Below are 22942 nucleotides of genomic sequence, written 5' to 3'. Positions count from 1 at the left end.
CTTGAAGCACATAGTTTTAACATTATTTTAAGTATTTAGTAGCTGCAATTAAAATAAAATTTTCATCCATTCACTAATATCAGAGGCTGTGATTTGTAGCCTTTTAAAACACATAGTAATACATTTGCCGTCAGATGTCATTGTTAATATAATTTGGTAGACTAATTTTAAATAAGCCTTTTCTAATATATTTGGGTCCTGTATATTGTACCTGTTGGAAAATTTCATGCAGTAACAAAATTGCTGAGGAAAGAGTCATTTCAAAATGAAGCTCAAAAGTTATGGCAATGTCTTTAAAGTACAAATGCAGATTGTAACGCACGTATTTTCTAATTGATGTTCTCACTCCATGTGAAGTCACAAAGATATCGAAATTGTCCATCTGTTCAGTGATTATCCTAAGACACTGACAGATGCCCCCTTATATATAATTATTCATCATATTTTTGCCAGCTGCTCAGCCAAAAGATGAATTTTGTTAATAACTCAAAGACAGATGATTTTACAATCGACATTTTGTCAGAAATAATACAATTAGAGCAGATGTTGAACAAAATGCATTGATTGGATTTTTTTTGCAATTATTCAAAGCTTACTGTGAAAGAATGTCTAAAAATTCAATGATAAGTGATAAAACTTCTAGAATTTTGTAATCATTGAATTTGTCAAAGTTGTATGATGTTCACCATTTTAAAAGAGAACCCTTAAAGCTAGTTAATTAGAACATTTTATCTTAACGTGTTGAGAATTACGAGTGTTGAACACTAGATCATATCTCCCATAAATCTGGTTTAATGAAGTCTTATCACTAAATATTGCCCTAGTTGAATGGATAAATAAGGTCACAGTGCAAAATACATTGATGATGCTCCACAAGCAGTCATCTGAATATTTTTAATCATTCATATAATTAACCTTGATATAATAATTCATGAATAAAGTAAGAGACATACTTGAGGTTGAAGTAACTTAATTTTTCAAAAATAAGTGATGTAAATCAAAAATATGAAGTAGTGACAAGTGCATAATATTTGAAATAAGTTTGAAATTGTTATCAACCACAAAACAACAGAGGATGTGAAGCTTCCTTTTCAGCTGCATGAACAGCTTTATCCAATTGCACATGTTGTGGGTTGTGATGAAGAGCCTATATTGTTGCCTAGCAGCTGTCTTGTGTGTAACATAAAATATTCTCTGCCCCCTCATAAAACGACTTTCTTTTTGTGTATTTCTTGATGCACTTGAGAATAGGTTTTAATTCCTAATTCTTCAATACTATTTTTGAATTCAAATTTCCTTTAGCCCAAAGTCAAAGTATCCTTTGACTTTGAGAGGGGGGACAGTAGCAAGTATATTTATTTTAATCCTTTTTGCTTCTATTGTAATCAATGCAATATTTGATTAAAATATTTTTTGCCACAACTTGTTGCTAACCTACCCCTGGTTTTTTTCTTTCACTCAATCAGAGCAGAGGATGTTAAGTTTCCATTTGAGCTGGATGAACAGTTTTACCCAATTACAATGTTGTGGGATCTTTACAAGTAGTGTGTTTTTTACATGTTCCTATGAGATCAAATTGCAAATTTTATGCTCTTGACCTGAACAAACTTCTCTCCAATAGATTGGTACACCATCTACTCTGAAAAAAATATTAAAATGGTGATTACAAAATCCATTGATGTTCTGACCTTGTCCACTGTGGGCAATCATTCTGTTGTTACTATTCCAAGTTTATTCCATTTACCTCAAAAAAATAGGATGCCATCTTATTCATATAATTATTAAAATATTGAAGTTATGTTGACCTTAAAATGAACAAATAACAGTGTAACATTTTATAATTAATAAATGGTCAGATCTGGATTTTCCCTGAAGACTTAATTTAGCATTTTATGGTATATTAACCATGCTTTTCTATGTCATATTTTCATGGTGATAAAACTTTTTAATGGATTGATACTTTGCAGATACAAATATAACGTAAGCCATTAAACACTTGTCCATTATGCTATTTTGATCTTTTGTTGGACTTTGAATCCTTCTGATATTTCAATTACATTTTGCTCTGTTTTCATACAACTTTATCAAAGTTCAAAGTACATTTATTATCAAAGTGTACAGCCTTGAGATGAATCTTCATTCCTTTCATTTACTGTTCTGCAATAATCATATTCCCTGATGTTTCCTCTCATTATTTCAGATCTTTGTCACATCCCCTTCCCTATTTCTTCTGATTGTTTTCAGTTTTGTATTTGCGTTTATCTCCCCTATAATTTGACCTTTATTCTTCCTGCCTTCTTTTATGATAATAATTGATGTATTCTCTGTTGTGAATTCAAACCTTTACAATTCTTTTCATTTCTTTCCTTCTTTATGTCCTTTGAGCAAGTCTGATTGCCTTTTTTTCTCTTTCTCCACTATGAATCCAACAAAATCTCCCCAGAGTTCTATTGCAGCAGAGATTCAGAAAGGTTATTGAAAGAAATGGTATGATTGTTGTTGGAGGTGCAGCATAATAAATATCTGAAGAAGAATGTATAGGCATGAATAAGAATTGTAGCTGCAGCATAGAAAATGAATATATTTTTCCATTCTTAGATACAAAATTATTTTTTGCATGAGATCCCTACCTAATTTAATCACCAATTGTTTTCCCTCAATTTGAAGCTGTTATACAATTGAAAAGCAATTTTAATCCTACATGGGAAAATCTGTAGATGCTGGAAATCCAAAGCAACACACACAAAATACTGGAGAAACTCCGCAGGTCAGGCATCATCTATGGAAAAGGGTAAACTGTCAATGTTTTAGGCTGAGACTCTTCAGCAGGACCGGAAAGAGAGGAAAATCAGTTTTAAACCTACCCTGGTTTATCAAATAACACTCAGATGAACAACTAAAATCAGCATGGTTGCTTATCTGCTTAAAAGTCATGAATCAGTTTGGAGATCAGATGTCTGTCTTTGATGGAGGCATAAGCAACTGCAGACTGAGCAGACCGGGTTCTTCCAGCAGATTGTGTCTTAGGCCACCAACGATAATTTGATCAGCTTGTTTTGTTACACCCTTATCTCTCCCTCTAGAAGTGGATGATGAACTTAGCAGCAGTTCATATCTTCCTGCTTTGTGTTTTTAAACTCCTGCATTATTTTGCATCTGTTGGTTTGTCAATGTTCTTACTAACTGCTCACATTCACTTTTTGTAGCTTATCGCTATGTTTACCCTTTCAGAGACAACCCATTCTTCCACCCTCGTTTCTTAAAGAGCTCTTTTTGTTTCCTTCCTGGTTCTAACGAAGGGGTTTTGAACTGAAATGTTGGCTCTGTTTCTCATCCCTCAGATGTCGCCTGTCTTGCTGAATATTTCCAACATTTTCTGTTTTTACTTTAGATTTCCAGCATCTGCATTTTTTGCTTTTATTTTCTGTAAGTGTAAACTTGGAGCAAAGTAGAATTTCAGAATCAGAATCAGAATCAGACTTTAATCGCCAAGTACCTGCACACATACAAGGAATTTACTTCCGGCAGATGTTGTCTCTCTGCTCATAACAATAATAATGATAAATATAAATGAAAATATAGATTATACATACAAGTAGTGCAATCCAAGTAACAGTTAGCCGACAGTTAACCAGCAGTTAACTGTTCAGCAAAGTGACCACAGTAGGGAAAAAACTTCTCCAGTGCCTATTAGTTTTAGTCTGGAGGGATCTGAAGCGCCCACCAGACGGAAGCAGTTCAAACAGTCCGTGCGCAGGATGGAAGGAGTCCTTTATGATGTTCCCCGCCCTCTTCTTCAACCTGGAAGAGTACAGGTCCACAATAGAGGGCAGGGAGGCTCCAATGATGCGCTCGGCAGTCCTCACTGTGCGCTGTAGTCTGCTTGGTGGCGGCTCCAAACCACACAGTGATGGAGGTGCACAGGACAGACTCAATGACTGCAGTGTAGAACTGCAGCAGCAATTCCTGAGGCAGACCATATTTCCTCAAGAGCCGCAGGAAGTACATCCGCTGCTGGGCCTTCTTCAGGATGGAGCTGATGTTCTGCTCCCACTTCAGATCCTGAGAGATGGTGGTTCCCAGGAACCTGAGGTTCTCCACGGTGGACACAGAGCTGCCAAGGACTGTGAGGGGGGACATAACGGGGGGATGTCTCCTGAAATCCACTATCATCTTCTTTGTCTTGAGCGTGTTCAGCTCCAGATTGCTCCGACTGCACCAGAGCGCCAGTTGGTCCACCTGCTGTCGATATGCAGACTCATCACTGTTCTGGATAAGTCCGATGACGGTGGTGTCGTCTGCAAACTTCAAAAGCTTCACATAGGGGTTGGAGGAGGTGCAGTCATTGGTGTAGAGGGAGAACAGCAGTGGAGAGAGGACACACCCCTGGGGGGTGCTGGTGTTGGTGATTCGAGTATCCGACGTAACCTGTCCCATCCTTACCTGCTGACTTCTGTTGGTCAGGAAGCTGTAAATCCAATCGCAGAGGTCAGGTGGCACAGTGAGGTGAGACAATTCTGAGCAGAGGGTATGAGGGACGATGATGTTAAACGCCGAACTGAAATCCACAAACAGCATCCGAGCATAGGTCCCAGGACGATCCAGATGTTGCAGGATATAGTGCAGTCCCAGGTTGACTGCATCGTCTACTGACCTATTTGCCCGGTAGGCAAACTGCAGGGGATCCAGCAGGCTGCTGGTGAGGGTCTTCAGGTGGTTCAACACCAAGCGTTCAAAGGATTTCATGACCACAGATGTCAGTGCGACAGGTCTATAGTTGTTCAGTCCTGTGACGGTGGGTTTCTTGGGGACCGGGATGATGGTAGAGCGCTTGAAGCAAGTCGGAACCTCACTCAGCTCCAGAGATCTATTAAAGAGCTGAGTGAAGATGGGAGCCAGCTGATCAGCACAGGCTCGTAGACAGGAGGGGGAGACCCCATCTGGGCCTGGAGATTTTTGGGTCTTAAGTCGCTGGAACAGTCGACATACTTCTCCTTCGCTGATTCTAAGCTGTGATCTGGGGGGCTGGACAGAGATAGTGGGGAGGTGATTGCAGTGATTGGGGGATGAGTGCCAGTGAGTGATGGTCGAGGGAAGGCAGGAAGAGAGACCGAAGGGGGGGAGGGACAGGTGTAAGATGGACACTCTCAAATCTACAGTAAAAGGTATTAAGGTTGAGAGCCAAAGCTTTGTTAACCTCAGCTGGGGGGGCAGTGCGTCTCCGGTAGCCAGTGACCTCCTGCAGGCCTCTCCACACCGACAATGAGTCGTTAGCTGAGAAATTATTCCTCAACGTTTCGGAGTAGAGCCGCTTGGCCACTCTGATTTCTCTGGTCAGTGCATTTCTGGCCAGCCTGTACAGGGCCCTATTCCCACTCCTGTGGGCGTCCTCCTTAGCTTGGCGAAGATGTCTGAGTTTGGGGGTAAACCATGGCTTATTGTTGGCGAAGGTCTGGAAAGTTTTTGTGGGTACACATGCATCCTCACAAAAACTGATGTAGGATGTCACAGTATCTGCCAGTTCATGTATTTTGGTGGCTGCAGCTTCAAAGACACCCCAGTCAGTGGTGTCAAAACAGTCCTGAAGTTGCTGAATTTTTCTGAAAGACGAACTTAGTCCTGTATGCACCTTGAAGCATCATTGGTTCTCTGCTAGATGTTGCAAGCATAATGTGGGTATCACCAAACACTAATGATTACCTCCATCCATTATCACTACGGAACCTTAGCAACCCGTTTTGCTATCCTTAGAATGGAAGCCTCCCATCCTGCCATTGTCTGACACTCTCTATCTGGAGCAGTGGCTAACTTGCACAATAAACACTAATCTGAATCTGGCCACAGTTAAATAACAGCCCTTACAGTATATTCAGATCTGTTATTCTGTTTAAGAACAATGTTCATTCTTCTACTCAATCATACTGTAGTCATGTTATTAAAAGTGGAAATACTTCTGGGACTCATTATTTTATAGTTGGTATTTTGAGTCTTGATTAAAGCACATACTGATCTATGTCTAATCTAGTCAATGGCACAACTTTAGTGAAAAATCCTTTGAAAAAGATCATAGTTTTTCTCACAAGAACATTTGAACTGAGAGAAAATTTAAACATTGCATGCAAATCAGACTTTGTAGTAAATTAATTTTTTAACTACTAATGTTTAATTTATGATTCAGACCTTTATGTTCGATCTTAGAGTTTCTGGTGATTTGCACAGATTTTCTACAGAAATTTACCTAAAAGCAGCATAATAGATCTTGGAACACTATATTTCTGAGATTTTAAAAGCACTTTAGCAAATGTGCAGAAAACCGTTGTCACACACTCAGGTCCAAATGATGTCTCCAATGCACCTGTTTCAAGCTATTCAAGGAAGATCTTACACAGACATTCATGGTACAGAAATTCATGCTGAAGTTCAATTTCCATTTGAACCACCTCACCTGTGTTCTCATCTAAAACAGCCTGTAGAGCTCCCATTGTCTTCTGTATCAAATGCTTAACTAATGTCCTCTTAAAAAACACCTGTACTCTTTATCTCAACTACTTCCCTTTTCAGCATCTTCTATGTAAAGACAATTCTTCTGAATTCCTTATGCAGTGTAGCGCTGGATGTTAGAGTTTAATCAGTCAACCAGTGTTTCAACAATATGAATAAACAGTTTCACTACTTCAGCAGGGGTGTGACTGGGGTGGGGGGTGGGATTGTTGCTGGTTGTTTCACACTGTTACAAAACAACAAGATTATCAATTACAACAAACACACACACAAACACAAAATGCTGGGGAAACTCAGCAGGTCAGACAGCATCTGTGGAAGTAAATAGTCAATGTTTCAGGACAACGCCCTTCTCCAGGACTGAGAAGGAAGGGAGAAGATTACGATTTCTCCTGCAATAAATTTTAGTTCTTTTTCCCCTCCTAAGTTCCATTAGGAATAACAAAGAAACAGAATGTTGGAAGAACTCAGTGGTCAAGTAGCATCTTGTGGCATTAAAAGGTGTCAGTTAATGTTTTGTATTGAGACCCTGCCTTAGGACCTGATTTTATTGATGTTGGCTAGCATCTTAATGCAGGGTCCTGACCTAAAATGTTGCCTTCGTCCTGAAGCAGAGGCTCAGCTAGAAGTGTTGACTGATACGTTTTGCCTTCACAGATGTTGCTTGACCCATTGAGTTGTTCCAGAGTTATGTTTCTTTGTTCCAGATTGCGGCATCTGCATTCTTTGTTTGCTGTCTTGCATTTAGCAGACTTGCTTTCTGGCATAACTTTATAAAGGACTTTGAGATTCTGCAGCAAACATTATTTGAACTAGTTTTAAAATTAGTCATACTGAATGAACTCTGCTTGCTTTAAACATACTGATGGTTAGCCAGAGTGCAACTTACTTCTTTTGAAATTTCTAAACAAAAGTATTTTTTCTCATTCTTCTCTGTCGTAAAGAAACCACATAAAATTTTCTAGCTTATTCCTGCCTTTTAAAGCACAGCATGTTTGCAACTCCTATATGGGTATCTGCAAGAATAGTACTTACCAGATGTATGTATGTAAATGCAGGAAGTGCGTACTAAATGTTAAATAGTTTCAGTACATATATATTTACTGGAGCAAAATGACTATAAATTTGCAACTTCTGTATTGTTGGATCAGAGCTATACCAGCATCAATACTCCTGATCCATTAGAATAGACCAGCAAATTTATGTACTTAAATATTTTCCTAAGTTGATTATTTTCTGGACTCGAGGAATCAGAAAAATCCATAAATTGGAGTGATTTAATTCAGTGAAAAATCAATTCAATATCCTACAGAACCAAGATGATCAATATCTAGAAATTTACAGTATCCTTTCAAAATGTATACTTTCTATTTATAATTTAATCCCACATTAAACAGCTAGCCTATTCATCAAAACCTCTGACTCACAAATACAAGAAAATCTGCAGATGCTGGAAATCCAAAGCAACACACACTCACAATACTGGAGAAACTGAGCAGGTCAGGCAGCGTCTATGGAAAAGAGTAAATAGCTGACATTTCGAGCCGAGACCCTTCATCAGGGCAGGAAAGAAGATGAGAAGCCAGAGACCTCCTTGGGTAGCCATTTAACAAGGGAATTAATTAATTTCTGGAACCTATTTGTTCTAGCGAACGTTTGGGTGGTATTTAGTAATGGTGCACTATTATTTTTAACTCTGCTGCAGTGAATTATCACATGCTGGGAGATGAGATTATCATATACAACCACGGAATAAACAGTGCGCATTTTCCAGAAGCATAAGGTTGCGAATCATTATCAGAACGTTGATAATTATATTAACTGATGAATCAGAACTCTGATTTAACATTGACAGAGTGAACAGGAGCAACGTTCACGTTAGTTTTCTAGTGTATTGTAGTGGATTAGTTTGGAGGAGCTCAGAAAATTCATACATTCTGCCCTGAGCTTCTTGTTGTGGCATATTGGCACCTGAAACCAGAGAAGTTACAGCAGCCAAAGGGATGGAATGAAAGAATATTTACTGGTACTTGCCACGTGTTGATGCCCTCTTTCTATAAATGAAAGTCCTCAGAATTTCCCCCACATTTTGTTTAGAAGGGGGAATCTCAATCATAATGATATTAAAATGGTTGTGTTGAGTCAGAAGTAATGGATCTAAATCTGAATGTGAAGACAATGTAGAGGAAATAATATTGAATTATTTCTTCCTTCTCTCACCTTATCTACTTACCTGCGCATCACTTCCCTCAGGTGCTCCTCCTCCTTCCCTTTTTTTCTATGGTCTTCTGTCCTCTCCTATCTGATCCCCCCTCCTCCATCCTGTTATCTCTTTCACTAATCAACGTCCCAGCTCTTTACTTCACCCACTACCCCTCTTCCAGTTTCACCTATCACCTACCACCTACCAGTGTGTACTTATTCCTCCCCTCCTCCCCTCAACTTACTTACTCTGACTTCTCATCTTTCTTTTCTGTCCTAAAGAAGGGTCTCGGCTGGAAGCACTGACTGTTTATTCACTTCCTAGATGCAGCCTGCCCTGCTGAGTTCCTCCAGCATTTTGCTCTGGAATAATGTTCATAGTATTAGCATGCTGTATAGTTTAAAATATCCTTTTCTGAACACAATCAAGTTTTCTAGTTGTATATTTTTCATAAGTATAAATACGAGGGATGATTGATAAGTTTGTGGCCTAAGGTAGAAGGAGTCAATTTTAGAAAACCTAGCACGTTTATTTTTCACCCTCCCCTAGTGTTGCCACCATGTCCTCGTGGGTGATAAGCCCTTGAGACCCAGCTAGTGGATGACTGCGATGTCCATTTTCGCAGACAGCGCTTACTTGCAATTTTCAATTAACTGAAACAGAAATACCACAGAAGTTATTAACTTCAAACTTTCTGCATAATCACTCAATGAGTTTAACTGCACGTGCATGTAACGAGAGCTGTATAACTCACCTCCTTCTACCTTAAGCCACGAACTTATCAATCACCCCTGCTGTGGACCACTTCTGGAGGTCCAAGATGCCGACTTCTACAAAGAAGGGATCCGTATGCTCCACGACTGCTGGACTAAGTGTGTACATGTAGGAGGGGACTATGTTGAAAAATAAATGTGCTGGGTTTTCTAAAATTGACTCCTTCTACCTTAGGCCACAAACTTGTCAAGCACCCCTCATATATTCTTTTCCTCACTAAAATGATTTTGCAGAACATTTGTGCTGATAATAGGCCAATGAAAATAGGGTGTTGCTTTGGACTTTGGTCAACAAGGGCACCAGCAATGAATCTTCATATTTATGAGAGGAATTATAGAGAGACTTATAAATATATTGGGCTCAGAATGCAGAGGGCAAGCAGAGTTGGATTGAGACAGTGGTAAAATAAACATGAAAAGGTAAACATAATTTTTGTTACAGATTTCAGAAAGATAAACTAAAAGCAGGAGTGCTATTCAACTCTAAAGTCATGGAATCATAGAGTCATAGACAAGTACAGTAGAGAAACAGGCTCTTCAGCCAATCTAGTCCATGCCAAAACCATTCAGACTGCCTACTGCTATTGACCTGCACCAGGACCAAAGCCCTCCATACCTCTGCTATCCATGTATCCATCCAAACTTCCCTTAAACATTGAAATCAAGCTTGCACACACCATTTGTGCTGGCAGCTCATTCCACACTCACATGACCTTCTGAGTAAAGAGGTTTCCTCTCATGTTCCCCTGAAACTACTCACCTTTCACCCTTAACCCATGACCTGTAGTTGTAGTCCCACCAAACCTTAGTGGAAAAAATGTATTCCTGTTCCGGGCAGAGAATGACTAGTATTACTTAAAACCATATGTCTTTAAAAAAAACTGCACTTCCCTCCTAATTATAGGGCTTTTTTACCTCAGCATTTCTTGAAAATAGCTAAAAATTGTGGGAAGCAAATAGTGTAATCAAAACCAAGTTGAAGAAATTCAGAATTCATAATATATCTTGTCATTGTTGGAATTTACAGGCTGATTTGCACATTAATTCAGGGTGTATGCCTTTTCAAAGTAGTTGCACAATATTTTTTTTAAAGCAGTTATGTTCCAAAGTGATTAATATCAATGACCGGAAGAACTTGCATGGAAGTTTCCAGTTAATATTTTAGTGAGGTGACCAGGATCGTTCCATATCCGTTCTCAGGATTGTTCTACCATAGGGTAGATGTCTCCAATGGCAGAATTTGCAAAAGGTACCCAAGAAAGCTTTCTGAAGCAATATGTAGATGGTTCAAATAGAGAAGTTGTTGCAGGTGACCTCCTCTTAGCAAATGAGGCTGGGCAAGAAGTCAGCAATGGAGCACTAAGAGACGTGACCACAGTTCTACTAGTTTCAAAATAGTTATGGAACAGGATAGGACTGGTCCTCAAGTTAAATTCCTGAGCTGGGGCAAGGCTAATTTTGACATCAGAATCGGGTTTATAATCACCGGCATGTGATGTGAAATTTGTTAACTTAACAGCAGCAGTTCAATGCAATCTAGAAGAAAAAAATAATAAATAAATAAATCTTACTCAGTATACTTTATACAGTATGTTGAATAGATTAAAAATCATGCAAAAACAGAAAAAAATGAGGTAGTGTTCAAGTGTTCAACGTCCATTTAAGAATCGGATGGCAAAGAGGAAGAAGCTATGCCTGAATCACTGAGTGAGTGTGTGCCTTCAGGCTTCTGTACCTCTGACCTGATGGTAACAGTGAGAAAAGGGCATGCCCTGGGTGTTGGAGGTCTTTAATAATGGATGCTGCCTTTCTGAGACACCGCTCCCTGAAGGTGTCCTGGGTACTTTATAGGCTAGTGCCCAAGATGCAGCTGGCTAAATTTACAACCCTCTGCAGCTTCTTTCAGTCCTGTGCAGTAGCCTCCTCCCACGTACCAGACAGTGATGCAGCCTGTCAGAATGATCTCTATGGTGCAAATATAGAAGTTTTTGAGTGTATTTGTTAACATACCAAAAATCTTCAAAATCCTAATGAAGTATAGCTGCTTTATTGCCTTCTTTATAACTGCATCGATATGTTGAGACCAGGTTAGTTCCTCAGAGATCTTGACACCCAGGAACTTGAAGCTGCTCACTCTCTCCACTTCTAATCCCTCTATGAGGATTGGTATGTGTTCCTTCGTCTTACCCTTCCTGAAGTCCACAATCAGCTCTTTCATCTTACTGACATTGAGTGCCAGGTTGCTTCGGCACCACTCCACTAGTTGGCATATCTCACTCCTGTATGCCCTCTCATCACTACCTGTGATTCTACCAACAATGGTTGTATCGTCAGCAAATTTATAGATGGTATTTGAACTATGCCTAGCCACACAGTCATGTGTATACAGAGAGTAGAGCAGTGGGCTAAGCACACACCCCTGAGGTGCACCAGTGTTGATTATCAGCGAGAAGGATATGTTATCACCAATCTGCACAGACTGTGGTCTTCCGGTTAGGAAGTCGAAGATCCAATTGCAGAGGGAGGTACAGAGGCCCAGGTTTTGCAACTTCTCAATCAGGAATGTGGGAATGATGGAATTAAATGCTGAGCTATAGTTGAAAAACAGCATCCTGATTTGTATTTTCCAAGTGGTCTAAAGCCATGTAAAGAGCCACTGAGATTGCATCTGCCATTGACCTATTATGGCGATAGGCAAATTGCAATGGGTCCAGGTTCTTGCTGAGGCAGGAGTTCAGTCTATTCATGACCAACCTCTCAAAGCATTTCGTCACTGTCGATGTGAGTGCTACCAGGTGATAATCATTAAGGCAGCCCACCTTATTCTTCTTAGGCATTGGTATAATTTTTGCCTTTTTGAAGCAAGTGGGAACTTCTGTCTTTAGCAGTGAGAGGTTGTAAATGTCATTGAATACTCCTGCTAGTTGGTTGGCACAAGTTTTCAGAGCCTTACCAGGTACTCTGTTGGGACCTTCCGCCTTGCGAAGGTTCACTCTTGTTAAAGACAGCCTAACATCAGCCTCTGAGACAGAGATCACAGGGTCATCAGGTGCAGCCGGGATCTTCACAGCTGTAGTTATATTCTCCCTTTCAAAGTGTGCATAGAAGTCGTTCAAGTTCATCTGGTAGTGAAGCATTGCTGCCATTCATGCAATTGGGTTTTGCTTTTTTAGGGAGTAATGTCTTCTAAACCTTGCCAGAGTTGTCGTGCTTCCAACTTCATTCGAAATTGTCTCTTCACCCTTGAAATTGCCCTCCACGAATCATACCTGGTTTTCTGGTACAGGCCTAGGTCGCCAGACTTGAAAGAAATAAATCTAGCCTTCAACAGATGATGTACCTGCTGGTTCATCCACGGCTTTTGGTTTGGGAATGTACAGTAAGTTTTCTTAGGCACACACTCGTCCACACAGGTTTTAGTGAAGCCAGTAACAACTACAGCATACTCATCCAGATTCAAAGATGAATCCCTGAATACAATCCAATCTACCGATTCAAAGCAGTCCTGTAGTCATTCCTGTGCTTCCCTTGTCCATACCTTCTTGGTCCTCACTACTGGTGCTGCAGTCTTCAGTCTCTGCCTAAACTCAGGATGTAGAAGTACAGCCAGGTGATCAGACTTCCCGAAGTGAGGGTGTGGAGTAGCACGGTAGGTATTCTTGATGGTGGTGTAGCAATGGTCCAGTGTGTTGTTTCCTCTGGTATTGCAAGTGACCCGTTGCTGGTAATTGCTTAGTGGTTTTTTCAGACTGGCCTGGTTAAAATCTCCCAAAACAATAGTGAAGGTATTAGGGTGCGCTGTTTTGTGCATGTTGAACCCATTGCTCAGATCATCTAAAGTCTGCTTGACGTTGGCCTGAGGTGGAATGTAAACTACTACCAAAATGACCACAGAGAATTCCTGTGGTAGGTAAGATGGACGGCACTGTACCGCTAGATATTCCAGGTCTGGTGAGCAGAATTGGGACAGCACTGATATGTTTGTGCACCAAGAAGAATTGATCATGAGGCATACTCCTCCACCTCTGCTTTTGAGAGACTCTATAGATCTATCCTGATGGTGTATAATAAGCCCATCACTGAATTGCTGCATCTGGTACAGAAGGGGTTAACCAGGATTTTGTGCAACAAAGGACATATGAGGTCCTAGTGTCCCTCTGATTCAGCACCCTAGCTCTGAGATCATCGACTTTATTCACCAGAGACTGCACGTTTGCCAGCAAGATGGTTGGTATTTGATAGGATTTGATGCCATTTGACAGGATTTTGAGAGAGGTGGTTGGAAGAGGTTGTTTGCAGGTAAAGGGACATTTGACATGTGGGGGGGGGGGGGGGTTTAAAATGTGAGATAGGAAGCATTCAGGACTTGTTTGCTTCTGATAGGTAAGGTAAAAGAAAATCCTTAAAGATTTTTCAAGGAAATTAAGAGCAAAAAGTTAACTTGTGATAGTCTATGTGTGGAACTACAGGAAATAGTTAAGGTTTTAAATGAATACTTAATCTGTATTTGCTGTGGAGAAGGATATAGAAACTGGTAGATTATAGGAACCAGAGTGCTGAAGCTTGGTTTTTCATAATCTTTGGTGAATTGGTAAATATGTTTATTATTTTTATATGTAACAAGATACAGTGAAAAACCTGTCGAGCATGCCATTCATACAGATGAATTCATTACAACAGTGTGTTGAGGTAGTTAAACTAGCTACCAGAGGACTGGAGGAATGCTCATGATTGAAGGATTGCAAGGACAGCCACAGGTTGGTGAGCCTTAATTCAGTGGTGAAAAAGATACTGGAAGGGATTTTGAGTAATTATTTGAATTTGATTTAGCGATGGAGGGAAGGTTGCTTGTCTGATTGGAGACCTGTAGACAGCAGTGTGATATAGTGATTAATGTTGTATCCTTTATTGTTCATCATATAAATTAATAATTTTGGAAGAGAATATAGGTTGTGTGATAGTAAGTATGCAGATGATACCAAAATTAGTGGTACATTCAACAGTTAAGAAAGTTGTCTAATGTTATAGTAGGATCTAGATCAACTGGGAAAGATGGCAAGGGATTGGCTGATAGAATAAAACTATGACAGATATGAAAGACGAATTTTGAGAGGTTAAATCAGACTAGGATGTACACAGTGAATGGCAGGCCTCTGGGGAGCGTTACTGAATGGTAAGTCCTTTGATTACAAGTACGTAGTTCTCTGTAAGTGATAACACAAGTTCAGTGGTGAAGAAGGCATATGTATACTTGCTGTCATTGGCCAAGGCACTGAGTGTACAAGCTGGGACGTCTTGTTAAGGCTGTTCAAATTGTTGGTTAGGCTGCACCTGGAATTTTGTGTGCCATGCTGTGGAAAGGATGTGATTAAGCTAGAGAGGGAGAAGAACAGATTAACAAGAATTTTGCCTGGCCTGAATGGCTTGTGTTGTCAGGAGAGGTTGGATAGGCCAGGACTGATTTTCTTGGAGTGAAGGAGGCTTAGGGATTACTTTTTAAAGGTTTATAAAATCTCAAAGGGCATAGAATGTTGATAGTTGCAGTCTTTTTCATAGGGTAGGGGGAAACTGAAACTTAAGGGCATAAACTTAAGGTAAGAGCAAAAACATTTAAAGGGGATCTGAGGTCTAAGCTTTTCACACTGTGGGTATTGATATATGAAATGAACTACTAGATGAGGTGGTAGAGCCAAGCACAATTATAATGTTTAGAAGTCATTTGGATGGGCAGATGAATAGGAATGGTCAACAGAGGCAAATAGGATTCATGAAGACAGGCATCTTGATTAGCAGGGTTGAGTTGGACTGAAGGGCCTGTCTGTGAATCAATGAATTGACCTATGGGTTCTGTATTAGGAAATTGACCATAGCTATTCATGACAGAAATAGATGGCTGTTGGCATTGTGTTGCCACTGACGGTTAAAAGATTGTCCGTGAACTATGCTGAAATCAGTTGATACTCAGAGTTGACAATCATACACGAATACCATTGTCTGGGTTAAGATTTGGTTTGTGAATGCTACCTACAGATATTTTGCATCACAGAACAGAGTCTGTAGTTTCAGGAGAGTAGAGCTAAAACTGGGAAATAAATAATTACCCATTGCACTTTGTCATATGATTTCAACACTCTGTCAAATTACACATGAACAATTGTAGTATAAAATACTAAAACACTACTGAATTTACAATTAAAAGTAGGTAGGTGAAGATTATCGATGTTTCATTCTGAATATTCAATAAGCGGTTCCTTCTGGCGACTGCAGAAAATGAGCCATTTGCTCAGCAGGAACTGACTGCAACATCATTAGTAAGGCAATGAATGTGCTTGTTACAAAATGCTGTAGGAGGTTTAGCATCTGAGAGAAAAATACATCTAATGATACCAACTTTTGGTTGAAAGATGCATCCTGTGTAATATGTGGTTTGTTGCTGCAGAAATATACAGTCCCACTACTCCTTTTCACATTTTCTTAGTTATATTCGTTATGAAAAAATAAGTTTGCATAATAAGGGCAGAGAGCCTACACCATCACTGTGATTAGTTACTGCCACATAGAACCTGCTGAGATTTGGTGACCAAATGGTTTTGAAACTACATTGAAGTTTTGTGAATGAATATTAATAATGCAGTTGGAAGCAGTTATTTTCTGGCTCGGATATATTTGATATTCTATGAATCAAAACTGGAGCAATTTTTGTGAAGTAAAAAAGTCTCAAGCACCAAGAGAAGAAAAGGCATATTTGAAGCATAATGTCACAATAATTGGTTGGAGCAGTACCAGCTTAATATTTGCAGATTTTTGGCAGAGCCTGATAATCTACAGCTTATGTTGGAGTCACAGCATTTTCCCAGCTTTGTCTTTAGGTTTTGGAATGAATGTTTTATCAATGAATGGCCCAGATTCTCCTACCCATTGACTGATAGTTACTGGAGAACTTGTTGATACTTATCTTCACTTTTTCTCAAATTGGAAGAACTGCACAGTTCCTGACAATTTCCAACTGCCAACTTCCTGCTCTCTTGCCTGCTGGCAAGTGGAGCCCATTACCACAACACTGGGAGCTTAATCTCCTTGCTTGTGCCTCAGCTAATGGCCTCATTCTCTGATTAGATTTTTTTTAATTGCATTTGGATCCCTGATTGAGGAGAGGCCTTGTAGTTAGTGAGGTCTGAGAAGAAAGGGGGTCTTTAGTTCAATCTGGGACTTGGAAGGCCATTATTCAGAGGAATATCGTTCAAAGGGTAAGCCGTGGCAGAAGGACTCTGAGGTGCAGGTACGGACAGTAGAATGGAATGAATCTCAATACTTTAATAGCTGAAGCAAATCTATGACAATCTTTGCATGTGAACTTTGGATTAGGGAGAGAAAAGCTTGACTGCTTGTGCATTTAATGCTTGCAGGGGCTGGTCAGTTGAGATTTTAGCATGCAATCAGCCAGCAAGTAGTTGGTCAATGCACAGCTGCCCTGATGTATGGAGTAATGGTGGAAACCTTTGTATATTTTCTGGTGATTGTAATGAGTTGGTTATTTAAAATGGATGCAACAATAATTATATCCTTGTTTCTATACAGGAAAGTGACCTTCTGACATTTAATATATCTGTGCACCATTCCTGGTGGAGTGAGCATGGTCCTGGCTGTGTACGAAGAGAGATGTCAACCAACTACGTGAAAAGTTTGGATGGCCACTCCTACATCTCAGTGATGGGCTGCATTATTGATTACCAATATATTGAGGTTATTCACAGCTCTTCACAAATACTGCTGGCAGTAAGTATGAAGCCTGAATGTGATGTAATCGGACATGACATAATGAATTCTGCTGTGGACTAAAATCATAAGTACTTCTGTTTCTCTCATCAACATGGCAATGATATTTCTTCATTTGGATGAACATTAGTAACCACAGATAAGTGCCAAGAATTTACACATTTGTAAATTGTTTCCATACAATCGTAAACTACAACTATAAATCACAAAAAGAAATTTGTATTTAGAGTTATAAATAATCATAACCTTTACAACTTGATATGATTACTCACGGACATTTTAAGTGTGTTTTCTCTGGGTAAGGTGGATTGATATAGAGCCATAACTCCCTGCTCACTGGCCACGTTCCTGCTGCAGAGAGGGACAGGTAGTAACTGATTATTTTTTGTTCATTTATGTTGATCTGTTAATCAAGCTCTCCTATGATGATTTGATCTGTACACTTTTAATTGGCAATTATCAGTTTAAATCAACATATCACCTTGCGTTTGAAATAGTTCTGCTTCATTGATTTCAAATACGGCTTTAATAAAAAAAAATAGTGATATGGGCAGAAATACAAGAAATTCTGCAGATATTGGAAATCCAGAGCAATGCACACAAAATGCAGGAGCAACGCATCAGGTCTGGCGGCATCTATGGAGAGGATATCTTGGGTTGAGGCACTTCATTGGAATTCAAGTAGCGATGTTTACAATTTGTTCAGTTCCCATTTCATAAGTGATGCATTGAAATGAGTTGGCCTTAAACAAACTTATTACAGATTGGGACAACACAAGATCATGTGTTTGAATCATAGCACATTTACTTAGGGCAAGGGTTCCCAACCTTGGACCACAAACCCCTCAATCAATGGTAGGGATCCATGATATAAAAAAGGTTGGAAACCTCTGTCCTAGGGAAAGAGAAGCTCTAAATAAATGTCCATAGCACGGAGTTCAATGCCCGACATTAGTGTCAGGCTCCTTAAATTTACAAGAAAAGACATCCAAACCAAATGGCAATTTTCAATTTTAAGAAAATGCATTAAGCACACAAAAAAAAAAGAGATCATAAAGTTTGTCATGTTGGATTCTTCTGAAGATCAAGCCTAACTTTTAGCCCAGCAGGATATGGGTGTATGTGGCTCCCCTGGAGCAGCCAGTGTGAACTAGCACAGAAAGGGTAACACCTGAGTCAGTGCCCCTGCTGGTGTGTAACAGTGGTCAATGATGAGGGTGTCTGCTGATATATTCATGTTTAAGTTATCACATCTGTCCCACACCCCACAAAGTGTGTAGAAGCTGCAAGTGCACACTTGTGCATATAAAAGGCCTTTGGACAAAATTGGAGATCTGTCACATGGAAACCACACTTTCCAATATGGAGTGCACAGTTGTCTCCATTAGTTTACCAGTCAAGACTGGCATACACCTACAGCTGTCCAGGGTCTCAGCATTCATAGCAACTTTCATCAAACCCTGAGTTTTGAGGCTTTGGGTACCATTTATCAAAAGGACCACCAGGACTTAACAGCAGTAGAAACACAACCATTTATATTTCCTTGCTAACACATCATATAAAGCTGGCTTGGGCATATTATCATTACATCGTCATCGCTGGGTCCATCTCATAGAACTCAGGATGAGGTTAGAGCGTGGATCAGTACTTGGAGCTATGATGTTGTGGCCGGTACAGAGACTTGGATGGCTCAGGGGCAGGAATGGTTACTATGACTGCCAGGCTTTAGATGTTTCAGAAAGGAGAGGGAGGGAGGCAAAAGAGGTGGGGGCATGGCACTGTTGATCAGAGAAAATATCACGGCTGCAGAAAAGAAGGAAGTCATCATCTGCAGAGTCTCTGTAGGTGGACGTTAGGAACAGGAAGGAGTCAATAACTCTACTGGGTGTTAACTCTACTGGGTGTTTTTTATAGACCACCCAACAGAAACAGGGACGTCGAGGAACAGATAGGGAGACAGATTCTGGAAAGGTGTAATAATAACAGGGTTGTGGTGGTGGGAGATTTTAATTTTCCAAATATCAATTGGCAAGTCTCTAGAGCGAGGGGTTTAGATGGAGTGAAGTTTGTTAGGTGTGTTCAGGAAGGTTTCTTGACAAAATATATAGATAAGCCTCCAAGAGGAGAGGCTGTACTTGATCTGGTATTGGGAAATGAACCTGGTCAGGTAACAGATCTTTCAGTGGGAGAGCATTTTGGAGATAGTGATCACAATTCTATATCCTTTACCATAGCATTGGAGAGGGATAGGAACAGATACGTTAGGAAAGCATTTAATTGGAGTAAGAGGAAATATAAGGCTATCAAGCAAGAGCTTGGAAGCATAAATTGGGAACGGATGTTCTCAGGTAAACGTTTGGAAGAAATGTGGCAAATGTTCAGGGGATATTTGTGTGGAGTTCTGCATAGGTACATTCCAATGAGACAGGGAAAGGATGGTAGGGTACAGGAACTGTGGTGTACAAAGGCTGTTGTAAGTCTAGTCAAGAAGAAAAGAAGAGCTTATGAAAAGCTCAAAAAACTAGGTAATGATAGAGATCTAGAAGATCATAAGGCTAAGAGGAAGGAGTTTAAAAAGGAAATTTGGAGAGCCAGAAGGGGCCATGAGAAGGCCTTGGTGGACAGGACTAAGGAAACTCCAAGGCATTCTACAAATTTGTGAAGAGCAAGAGGATAGGACGTGACAGAATAGGACCAATCAAGTGTGACAGTGGAGAAGTATGTTTGGAACCGTAGGAGATATCAGAGGTACTTAATGAATACTTTGCTTCAGAATTACTACAAAAAAGGATCTTGGTGATTGTAGTAATGACTTACAGTGGACTGAAAAGCTTGAGCATGTAGATATTAAGGAAGAGGATGTGCTGGAGCTTTTGGAAAGCATCAAGTTGGATAAGTCCCTGGGACCAAATGGGATATACCCCAGGCTACTGTGGGAAGCAAGAGAGGAGATTGCTGAGCCTCTGATGATAATCTTTGCATCATCAATGGGGACGGGAGAGGTTCCAGAGGATTGGAGGGTTGCCAATGTTGTTCCCTTATTCAAGAAAGGGAGTAGAGATAGCCCAGGAAATTATAGAGTGGTGAGTCTTACTTCAGTGGTTGGCAAGTTGATGGAGAAGATCCTGAGAGGCAGGATTTATGAACATTTGGAGAGGCATAATATGATTAGAAATAGTCAGCACGGCTTTGTCAAGGGCAGGTCATGCCTTATGAGCCTGATTGAATTTTTTGAGGATGCAACTAAACACATTGATGAAGGTAGAGCAGCAGAAGTAGTGTATATGGATTTCAGCAAGGCATTTGTTAAGATAACCCAGGGAGGGCTTATTGAGAAAGTAAGGAGGTATGGGATCCAAGGGGACATTGCTTTGTGGATCCAGAACTGGCTTGCCCACTGAAGGCAAAGAGTGGTTGTAGACGGGTCATATTCTGCATGGAGATTAGTCAGCAGTGGTATGCCTCTGGGATCTGTTCTGGGACCCCAACTCTTCATGATTTTTATAAATGACCTGGATGAGGAAGTGGACACGGGACATTAATAGGATGCAAAACAGGGCTGAGAAGTGGCAGATGGACTTCAACCCAGATAAATGTGAGGTGGTTCATTTTGGTAGGTCAAATATGATGGCAGAATATAGTATTAATGGCAAGACTCTTAGCAGTGTGAAGGATCAGAGGGATCTTGGGGTCTGAGTCCATAGGACACTCAAAGCTGCTGCGCAGGTTGACTCTGTGATTAAGAAGGCATATATGGTACATTGGCCTTTATCAATCGTAGGGTTGAGTTCAAGAACCGAGATGTAACATTGCAGCCGTATAGGACCCTGGTCAGATCCCACTTGGAGTACTGTGCTCGGTTCTGGTTGCCTCACTACAGGAAGGATGTGGAAACCATAGAAAGGGTGCAGAGATTTACAAGGATGTTGCTTGGATTGGGGAGCATGCCTTATGAGAACAGGTTGAGTGAGCTTGCCCTTTTCTCCTTGGAGTGACGGAGGATGAGAGGTGACCTGATAGTGGTGTATAAGAGGATGAGAGGCATTGATCATGTGGATAGTCAGAGGCTTTTTCCCAGGGCTGAAATAGCTAACGCGAGAAGGTACAGTTTTAAGGTGTTTGGAAGTAGGTTCAGAGGAGATGTCAGGGGTAAGTTTTTACACAGAGAGTGGTGAGCGCGTGGAATGGGCTGCTGGAGATGGTGGTGGAGGCGGAAACGATAGGGTCTTTTAAGAGACTTCTGGATAAGTACTTAGAGCTTAGAAAAATAGAGGGCTATGGGTAACCCTTGGTAATTTCTAAGGTAAGGCCATGTCCGGCACAGCTTTGTGGGCTGAACGGCCTGTATTGTGCTGTAGGTTTTCTATGTTTCTAACTCATAACTCTACTGCTTTGTTAGAGTACTGCTTCAGAAAGATTGCAGCATTTGAGACAAGTTCACCACCACCTTCTCAGTTCAGGATGGGCAACAAGATGTTGATGGTACATCCAGAAAAATTGAATAAATTAAACAAAACATCCAGCATTTTATTTTTTTGCAATGGATCATCAAGGTTGCTGGGCATGGCAAAGGCTTCATGGTTGTCCTCCTTTAGGAAGCTCGCTTCCTGTCACTGTGATGCACCATCAATAACTCACTCTGAGACGTAAGGCGAGATATCAGCTTTTATTGACTGGAAGAAGGAACAAGCAGTGAGTGACCACCATACTACATCCTGGAGACTGAAAGGCTGGGCTCAGGCCTTGATTGCCTTTATACAGGGGTCCGTGGGAGGAGCCACAGGAGCAGTCAGCAGGGGGCATGTCCAGACAGGTACAGGTAGTTCACCACACACTGCAGCAATGGCCTGCTGCTTATCAGTCAACCAGCCCTATAGACTACAGGATGAAGTAGTGAAAAGTGAAGCTTGTCAAGATTATTCTCAGCTCTACTGCCCCTCCAGTCTCCACAAATGAAGTTAATTGATCTTCTGCCTCTCATGTAGTAGTCACTGGAGAAACACCTTGAGGAATTGCTGAAAAAGATATGAACACACTGAAACGGGCAATAAAGGGATGTACAAGACAATCAGTCTTATTTTGTATACATTAGTTTGATGAATGTGTTTGCAGTTTTTTTTTGTAATAATTTGATCTCTTAAAGCCTGAGCAAAAGTTTCTCTTTGTTTTAGCCTATAGCTCCCTTTCTTCACTTTCTTTAGCAAGGCTTGCTCTTCCCTAATCTCCTACTCCTTAGTTGGATAGCAATATCTGTTCTCTCAAAATGCTAGGGAAATGAAGCATGTGATTCAGTACTAAATCCTGTTCCCCATTTTCCTTCCGATCGGACCTCACAGCAGGATCACAGATTGAGTGTGTCAGCGATTGGCTTTCATTGTAGACCTGGGTGTGCAGTGCTCAGAGCAGTGATAAGAATCACGAACCACTTCACGTGTCAGGGGAGAACCATTCTTTGATGTACATGGTGGAATCAACCTCAAACAGCTGAGGGAAGCTGCCGTCACTGTAAACCCTGTCTGGTTCTTTGAGGAAAGAGACAATGAAATGTGGTACCATTTGTAAAAATGCCTTCTATATATTTTTATAGAGCATCGTACTGCAAACTTTGGGAAATAGGGTTGTTCTGTAATGCTTTGTAAAACCATGATTACTAAGACAGCCAATAGTAATACTGTTCTTGGCCTAGCTT

The 22942-nt window shown here is 40.5% G+C and overlaps 1 protein-coding gene across 1 annotated transcript in view; it reads left to right on the top strand.

The window, feature by feature from the left end:
* LOC132399831 (sodium/potassium-transporting ATPase subunit beta-1-interacting protein 3-like) overlaps positions 1–22942 on the top strand; it is a 197225-nt gene that overhangs the window by 123068 nt on the left and 51215 nt on the right. The window contains exon 4 of the mRNA XM_059980634.1: positions 17056–17253. Within this exon, the coding sequence (XP_059836617.1) occupies positions 17056–17253 (198 nt within the window). The remainder of the gene's footprint in view (positions 1–17055; positions 17254–22942) is intronic.

This window comes from Hypanus sabinus, chromosome 9 (assembly GCF_030144855.1).
Source record: "Hypanus sabinus isolate sHypSab1 chromosome 9, sHypSab1.hap1, whole genome shotgun sequence".
Classification (NCBI taxonomy): Eukaryota; Metazoa; Chordata; class Chondrichthyes; order Myliobatiformes; family Dasyatidae; genus Hypanus; species Hypanus sabinus.
The sequence above is the reverse complement of the archived record's forward strand: the minus strand, read 5'-3'. Positions and strand labels throughout refer to the sequence as shown.